Source organism: Chenopodium album, chromosome 13 (assembly GCF_948465745.1).
Source record: "Chenopodium album chromosome 13, dcCheAlbu1.1, whole genome shotgun sequence".
Classification (NCBI taxonomy): domain Eukaryota; kingdom Viridiplantae; phylum Streptophyta; class Magnoliopsida; order Caryophyllales; family Amaranthaceae; genus Chenopodium; species Chenopodium album.
The window spans coordinates 2,019,640-2,029,186 of NC_137846.1; the positions used below are offsets into that span (position 1 = coordinate 2,019,640).

At 35.6% G+C, this 9,547-nt stretch overlaps 1 protein-coding gene across 1 annotated transcript; it reads right to left on the reverse strand.

The window, feature by feature from the left end:
- Window positions 1-2,091: 2,091 nt before the first annotated feature.
- Window positions 2,092-3,461, reverse strand: LOC145575910 (glucan endo-1,3-beta-glucosidase-like). Its single transcript, XM_081633701.1, has 2 exons — window positions 3,291-3,461; window positions 2,092-3,151 (listed from the first exon to the last, which is right to left on the reverse strand). Exons 1-2 carry the CDS (start codon window positions 3,373-3,375, stop codon window positions 2,205-2,207), a joined length of 1,032 nt encoding a protein of 343 aa, XP_081489827.1. The 5' UTR covers window positions 3,376-3,461; the 3' UTR covers window positions 2,092-2,204.
- Between the last annotated feature and the right edge of the window lie 6,086 nt (window positions 3,462-9,547).

Below are 9,547 nucleotides of genomic sequence, written 5' to 3' on the forward strand. Positions count from 1 at the left end.
CAAGGAAGAGTTATTGATTTTGAAATGTTATTAATATGAGATTTTATTCTCAATTATTTATTTAAGAGGTTTTGATTTTGAAAGTATGTGGAATTATTAAAAAGGAGTTTGAATTATATTGGATTTATTGAACCATTGAAATATTATTATTAATGCTTTATAAGCATGTTGATTGGTAATCCCACTATGCGGATTTGGTTTATTGATAAGACTATGGACTTTGTATGACCTAGTCTTTCCTCAAGAATAGCCTTGTAATATAAGGAGACTAGCTTGGGGGGTGTGCACACTTGGGTGAGGAATTGGATTTAAAGATATTGGTTCAAAAAGGAATTGGATTTTTAAAGGAATTGGTTTATCAATTATTTTGAATGTTGAATCATTGGAATTGGTTTTGAATCATGAGTTTTTGAATTATTGGATTATTTATTGGAATTGGTTTTTAAAGCATGTTTGCGAATAAATTGAGTTTAATTATCTTGCACTTATCGTACTTAGCATATTTTGCTAACCCGTACTTCTTATTTGTTTTGGTTCGCCCTGTTTACCGTAATGGTAAGCAGTGTTGCTTATTTTCAGGTTGGAGTCAATAAATGATGCATTGGAGTCCCGGGATTGGTTTTCACTAAATTAGGAATTTGGTCTTGTATCTATTTTAAGTACTCATGACTTTGGTTACTATTTATGGTTATTATTAATAAAGAAGAGTATTGAAGTTTCCGCTGCAAAGTATTGTTATTTTTAGTAAGATGAGTAGCCTTGCGTAATCACGCGGCGGTAACACGCCCAAGTCTATCTCTACGGTATAATTATACGTATTATATTAGTATTTCCGTAGAGGGAGATTTGGGGGTGTTACAGTTGTCCATAAAAGTAACTTAAATTCATTATACAAATGAAATCAGGTAATTTAGAATTAAGTAACCCCATTTGTTCATTCGAGTAACCCTTATTCTTTTGTTTTAAAAATGAAATAATAATTCCACTTTTTTAAAAGACTATCCCCTTTTTCTCATTTAAGCAACCTACATACGTTAAAATAATCCCATTTGCTCATCATCGTAACCTCCTATTACTTAATTAAGTCTTATACATGATTACATGAAGTGGTCGCACTCACACCATGTGGCTAGCCACATATAAGACTTTGTGATTATATTGTGATACTTTTTAAAGTTGCATTGTTAAATATGAATACTTTTTCAAAAATAATAATTGACACATTTTGATTTTTTTTTTACTATGAATTGATCTACTAATAACTTTGGCTTTGTAAGTAGTAATGTATGAAATTAAAAAAACAATTAGTATTATGTAAAAATGTTTTTAGATACATATATTATTAATGTAAAGTATAATAGTGATCTTGAATCGGACTCTAACGACTGCTTTGGAAATTGAATTTATAATAAATCCTCTATTTTTCGATTTTTTTGAATTAGTAAAAGCAAAAGAAAGAAGAAAAAAAAGAGAAAGTAAACGCGATTATCATATATTATATGTAGAAATCGAATTGCAACTTTATAAATGATATGTGTGTCAAATTTGACTGTTTAACTAACTATGAAGCAAAGGGAGTATTATAATTTGACTTTGAATAATGTTACACAGTTTAAATATGCTAGAATCATAGAATGACTCTATACTAAGATCGATAAAGAGAAATAAACCAACTAAAATCTTATCCTGGATTATATTGTAGCTAGGATCGATATGCAAGTATTGGCCATTTATTGTAACCACTTACCCAAAGTCTCAAACACATGATTATTGGGGAAATTTATAAGAAAGTCCCGTTTGATGCTCAATCAATCAACCATAGATTAATCAAACATTTCAAAAATTATGGAATATTGGGTTAATAAGTAATAGCCACGTGAAATTATTCTAATTAAAATAAAATTTTCTTAGAATTTCGATTATTAATTATTAACCTCCGAGAATATTAACATTTAATGGTTTAAAAGATTAAAGATGCTATCTAATAGGGTCCAAATATTGTCGAAAATTGAATTGGTTCAACACATATATGTTATGTATGACAACATAAATAGAAAACTTAACCATTTCAGCTTGTCTATTTGATAAGAGTATCACATTTAATTTCCAATCCCGTTTTATTCCGAGTAACTGAAAAATCTATTGTAGTACAAATAATTGAAAAACATGAAGTTGAAATGACGAGGAAACAAAAACTTAAATTATCAACTGAAATTAAGTTGGCCATATTTAGGATGCTTAGTAGGGGTAAACAGACCAAAATTGCGCTCAGTGTTTGGCCCAGGCTTGTTATCCTCATCAAACATTGCAAACAAATAAGTCTCAATTGTCTGCCCTGGTTTTAAGGGAGTCCCTTGTTTCACATGATTGATCAAATTCCTATAATATGTTCCGGCGTTGTTCATCGAGGCCGCATCTCCCCCGGCAGATGGCCATCCGGTTTCAGACACCACAATCGCCGTGTTAGGTGCACCCACCTTTGCTAGAGCCGCATACACTGAGTCCACCATTGCATCAAACATGTTTTGGTATTTTTTCCCATTATTCGGATCGGTCACCACAGTCCCATTGGATGTGAATAATGCATAGTTAAGACTAATACTTTGTTCATTACTAATGTAGGCAAAGTAAGTGTAGATGTTAACCAACAAAGGTGAGCCATTACTTGTTAAAAATTTGATTATTGGGGTAATGTATGCCGTGTTATTAAATTGACCATTTGATGGCGGATATGAGTTTATGATTAGGCTAGTATCAATGGATGTAGAAACCATAATTTTGTTTTCTAATTGTTTGGATTTTAATGCAATGAGAACATTTTGCATAGCGGGTAAGACTGATGAGGCTAGCATATCGGAGGGATGAATCTCATTCCCTACAACAACGTATTTGACCGTCGATGCAAAGGGCACAACGTTAGTCTTGACCCATTGCATTGCCGCTGATTGATCAAATGCAAGGGACTGAACATCTTCGTTAGGGACGTCTAGCATGAGTTTAATGCCCGAGCCTTGTAGGACTTGGAGAGATGCTAAATCGGGACTATAGAGTCTCATAGCCCCTATGCCATTAGATTTATACAGGTTCACCACGTCTTTCTTGGTAGGTAAGTTGTCTCCGATCATTCCATTACATACTCCAATTTGTGCCTCTACATTAAATTGTCATTAGAAATTAGTACATACATAGTAACACACGTATTCTATATTAGTAAAATATGTGTTTATGTGACTTTAAACAATAATTAATATGAATTAGAAGCGAAGAAGTCGAGATAGAGCAAGAGATACCTGTAAAGTGCAGGCAAAGAGATAAAAATGCCACAATGAACAGAGTAGTAGCAACAACAACGGGAGGATTATTTGGGATATTCATCAGAAAATATCGAAAAGAAAGTAATGAAATATATATATTTGTTTAAATCAATTCTTCTAGAAATGAAGTTTTAATTTAAAAGTATTAATTACTTTGATAATGTAAGTTAATCTACTCAATATGTGTCTTTATATAGAGGCAATAGCAAAGAAAGAGCACAAAAATACAATTACGAGGTCAACTACCAAGTCAAGTACTCAACAAAATATCCATCAATACAAGAACCGTGATATTAAATAATTGTAAATTGTAAGTAATTTCCACGAAATTGTTCTTCATTTGGGAGTTTACTTCCCTTACATTTCGTTTATCGTTGTCTAAATATGAATGCTACACTTGTTTTCCTATCATTGATACCAATAATCAGGGTCCAACATGCTATCTCATTCAATTATACCAGAGAAAAAATGATGATATAAAAATACATATTTACTTGGTATCATAAAGTGTACTGTGTGCTGCAACAAAGTATCACAAGGCAGAGTAACAGAATCCCTTGTTTAACTAATAATAGGACATAAGAGTTTGAGATACTTGTAGCAACACATATTTAGCACAATATAATCATAATCAACAATTAAGGTAAAGAATTACAGATTCATTGCGGTAAGCTATTTCTTTTACTCGCGTTATTCTCATCAGTTTCGAGTCTTCATTCTAGTTTCAACTTACAGATTCATTCCTTCTTGATTCATCTTTCACTAGACATGTATTATCCAAGGAAGGTGCCCCATTAATCAAGTTATGATTCATTTCTTCTTCTGCCCCTGCATGTACATCAGAGCTGACACTGTTACAGCTGCTTGATTTTTAAATTTAAGCCTTTTGAATTTTGATGTGAGATTCTTTCTCAATTGGTATAATTCAACTACTCTAGCCTCTTAACAGCCAAAATGACAGAAAGAAGGCACCACAAAAATTAAAGGTTGACGAACTTTTCTTATTTTAGTGTTAGCGTTTTTCATGATCTTCTAAGCATGCTTTTACTAATTTAATTAGATTTAACCACAAAAACTTGAAAGTAACTTAGAAGGAGGAGAGTGCTAAGATATAATATTATATGTTATGAGTATTGATTTTTCCAAATAATACTATTTAGGTTAAGTAAAAAGAAGATGAGAATGACACGATTAATATAACAATATAATTAATGATGATGTTATTTGAAATATACGGGTATATGGAGTTAAGTAAACCATTAGTCCTTAATGTTTGCAATTTATTTGATTTAGTCCCTAAAGTTACAAATGGCTGATTTTAGTCCCTCAACCACTAATAAGGGTGGTGAATATGCTGACATGGACAAACATAAGGGAAACGTTTGGTAATTAGGATTGAAAAAACCAAACTTAAGGGAAACGTTTGCTTACTTGGAACAAAAACTTTAAATATTAGGGACCTGAAAAAATGACGTGGCACTATTCATCATTAATTGGGAAGCTTCCTCAGTACGCTTCAGTAAAAAACCAAACATCAGGGAAACGTTTGGACACGTGGACCAATGGAGTGCAGCTGAAAGGTAATTCTGGTAAATTCTTTAAGTATTAACCTTGGTTAAGGTTAACTTAGGTTAAATAACGTAGGGAAGCGCGCAACGTGATTGATTTAAGTTAAGTCTGTAATAAAAAAACATCATTTCTCCCAAAAAAGCTTGGCCCCCTTCATTTCCCCTGTTCTTCAACAAAAGCACTCCATTGTCGAAGCTTCAAAGGAGGCGATTAAGCATTTGCAAGGTCCTTTTCGACTCGAATTCTCCAAATTTGTAAGGTACATTGCTTACTCTGTTATTGTGTTTTTTTTTTTTTTTCCAAATTGTGGTGAAAATTTTTATGGGTATTGTTAGGGTTTACTTGTGGTTGATGATCAGCTGATTTATGTTGTGAAATTAATTGATTTTGGTTGTTAAAGAACATGCTAGTTTGTTTTTAATGGTTAGATGATAAAATTTAAACTGAATTATCACTTTCTTGTTGAATTGAAACACTAGAAAATCGTTTTAAGTAGTGTAAACAACAGGGGATGTTGTGAATAAACTCTGCAATTGTTTTTATGGTCGCTCAATGTTGGTTTTTATTACCTAGGATAAACATGGCCGACCTTGATGAACTTCACCCAGTGTTGTCAATGGCAGACGTGTTGACTGTGCATGTATTCTCTCATCTGAGAGACCCTGCAAACAGTGAGTGTATTACAAGTGTTTGCAGGGGTTGGAGGAAGATAGCTCATCATGGCCTTGAACACACCCACCCTCTGTTTTCCATGGAGGACATTATGTGCAGGAATGTGTTTCCAAGACTTGATAGCTGGAATGGTAAGATGGCGAAGCTGGTTTGCAAGGACTGGAGGAGGATGTGGTACAAGAGACCTTGGGAGCCTGAGACAGTCAACCTTGAGCCAACCACCAAGAACTGGGCTTTGGAGTCTCTGATGGATAGTGATGGGTCTGAGTTTTGGAAAGGCATGTCTTGGGAGTGGTGGGTTTACTGTGATGGGTTTCCCATGTTGTTTGGGGAAGATGACTGTTGATCAGGGGTTGGGGTAGAAGTATTTGTAGTTTTTTGGGAGAAGTTGTAGGTGTATGGCCATGTTGTTTTTTGCTTGCTGGCCTTATCAATCTATTTGTGTAGTTTTTATGATTATGATGAAATGCATTGAACATTACTTTTGATCTGCAATGATTGTGATTGTAGATGACAATGTGAGTGTAAGTTGTAACACATTGTCATATCAATCACAATACTTTTGTAAAGAATTAAAATGATGACATATATGAAATTGCAGTTTGTGCTTACTTATTGTCTTTGAGTATTTATTTTGATCTCTTTTAGTAGTGATTTATGTTAATTGTGTGGAATAATGCTAATTATCTTAGATTGAACATGGAGTTGACTGCATATTTGGTTGTTCATCATGGTGGGTGCTGGCAAATTGGTAGTAATGCTTCATACTTAGGTGGGAGAATTAATGTGTTTGATAATATACCTAAAAATGTTGATGGAGCCTATGTGAAGCAATTAATAGTTGGGCTGGGGTATGATGACATTGTTAAGGTTCACTTCTTGGATCCTAGGAAGGATTTTGATAGTGGCATAAGATACTTGGGATTTGAAAGCAACATATGTGATCCTTTCTTAGCTTTACTTATGGAACACAAACTAATACACATATACACTGAACATCTTGAAACAAATATACCAGTGACTCATAACATGGGGTTTAGGAGTGGTCTGCTGGGGTTACTTCAAGGAGAGTCTGATTTGATCCATTGAGTGTTGGTTACCATAGTCCTAGACACAGTGGCCCATTTATAGACTATGACACAGAAGGTACAGATGAAGAGGATGAAGAAGTTGTGAAAGCCAGGGCTAAAATTGCTAACAATGTGAAACATGAAGTATCTTATGAAGAGGAGGTTGAGATGTTGAAAAAGGTTGCTGCATCAAAGGGTGTAGTTGATATTGGCAGTGATTTTAAGGGATTTAGTGACCTTGACAGCCCTGTGGAATCAGATGAGGAAGGAGAGTGTGGATATCTAGTTCCACCAAGCAGTAATAAGTATAGTGGAGTAAAAGCCAACCAAACTGAACAAAGTAAATCTTATTTTTACCCTGGGCAAAAGTTTATGAACCCATCTGAATTTAAAATGGCATTGAGGCACTACTGTGTCTCTCAAGGTAGGAACATGCCGTTCACTAAGAATGACAAAACTAGAGTGGGGGCTGAGTGTGAGCACAGTAGTAAAGGTTGTCCATGGAGGATTTGGGCTTCATGGACTAAAGACAAACACTCTTTCTCTGTGAAAACATATGTCAGTGAACACACATGTGGTAGAACTCACAAGGTGAAGTCAATGTCAGCTACTTGGCTAGCTAAGACCTACCAGAATCCGTTTAAAGTAAACCCATACATGAGACTACATGATATAATAGAGTCTGTTTGGTTGGATTAGGGTATCAGAATAACTAAATACATGGCTTTCAGAGCTAGGAAAAGAGGACAAGGGCTTATACTTGGTGAGTATAAGGAACATTATGGTCTGCTACCTAGGTATGCACAAGAGATGTTGAGAAGTAACAGGGGAAACACTGTGAAGTTGAAGTTGAATGGTAAGGTGTTTGATAGGATCTACATTTGCTTTGAAGCTTTAAGGAAGGGTTTTTTAAGTGGTTGTAGACCTTTTATCTCACTTGATGGGTGTTTTTTGAAAGGCCCTTATGGGGGTCAGCTTTTGGTTGCATTTGGGAGAGATGGGAACAACCAAATGTTTCCATTAGCTTGGGCAATGGTGGGGGTAGAGAGTGCAGACACTTGAAGTTGGTTCCTGACCCTTTTAAAATCAAACTTGGGGAGTGCTGAAGGTGCAGGGTATACAATTATGTCTGATCAGCAAAAAGGTTTAATTGGGGCAGTAGCTGAAGTTTTCCCTCAAGTAGAAACAAGGGTGTGTGCAAGACATGTGTACTGCAATTTTAGAGGTGTGTTTGAGGGAAGCCTTGAACTTAGGAAACAATTCTGGATGATAGCTAAAAGCAACACTGAGAATGATTTCCATACTAGGATTGAGCGAATTAAAGAACTCTCAGATGATGCTGTTGAAGACCTTATGAAGAGAAATTACAAAAAATGGTGCAGAGCTTTTTACACACCTATGTCTTGTTGTGACAGTGTGGACAACAATATGAGTGAAGTGTTTAATGCCTTCATCTTGAAATTCAGACACAAACCAATCATAACAATGTTGGAAGACATTAGGGAGAGTTTAATGGAAAGACTTCACAAAAAGAGGGATATGATGAAAGAAGCTGACATGTCACTTTGTCCAAGAATACACCAACAATTAGAGAAACACAAGGTTTGGGCTAGAGGATGGTATGCATTTTTGGATGGTGGATTCTGTTATGGTGTTAGGGAAGGGGTAACACAAACTAAGTATGTTGTGAACTTAGCCCATAGGACATGCAGCTGCAATGCATGGCAGGTGAGTGGTATACTATGCAAGCATTCTATTGTTGCCATATGGAACAAAGGGGAGCAGCCTGAAGCCTATGTGAATGACTACTTTAGAAAATCAACTTATGCATTGGCATACCAGTACTTGTTGGAGCCATCCAATGGCCCACAAGAATGGCCCCATTCAGATCAGACAATCTCTGCACCGCCCCTCAAAAAGGTAAACAACAGACCTAAGAAGAATAGAAGGCAAGGGGTAGGAGAAGTCACTGCCAAAGGGAAGGTTAGAAAGACAAGGTTACCACAACAGTGCACAACATGTGGACTTGTAGGCCATAACAAAAGGTCTTGCAAGAATGCACCACCAGAACAACACTGTGATGTTCCTTCTTCAAGGGAAAACACAGTTCACAGTGAAGCAACCACAGCAACTGGGAAGCCCAGCAAGAAAGGGCAACAACAACAATGCACATCATGTGGACTGCCATGCCATAACAAAAGGTCTTGCACCAAACCAGTTCAAAATGAAGTTGCTGCAAATAAAAGCAACAACTCCTCTATCCCTATGCACAACAGAGGTGTTGGAGTGTACACTTATCCCAATGGATTTCAGAGGATTGCTACTGTGAGTGTTCTGATCCTAATTGATTCTAGACCTACATATTTTACCTGTTCATAACAGTTATTAATAATTTTGTACTAATAGTTTGCAGCCAAGCACCAATACTAACCCCAATACACAAAGACCAGCAGCTTTCTATTCTGACTTTGAAGGGGAACAAACCATTTACTCTTTTTCTCAAGAGTACCCACTGTCATAGTCTCAGCCTGAACAGAACTCTCAACATCACCAAACTATCTCTACACAAGCATTGTAGAATCAAGCTAGGGCCAAACAAATGGACATAGCAAAGAAGAAATAATAAGGTACATTGCATTAAACAATTTTCCATTCATTCAATCATACAAACTAAGTACAAATAGTACCATTATTATTAAAACTACTGATTAAGTGAAAATGTTGCTAAGCACATAAACACAAACAACAACTACTACTAATGCAATTAACACCCATGTTTCACACTTAAACCCTACATAAACCCTCCCCTTTTCCCTTTTCATCTTTAGCATCAAATACTCAGTCTGCATCTTCGTTGCATGGGCCTTAGCTTCATTCATTTTCACCCTGAAGTTCTCAACATCAGCAATTAACAACTTCTTC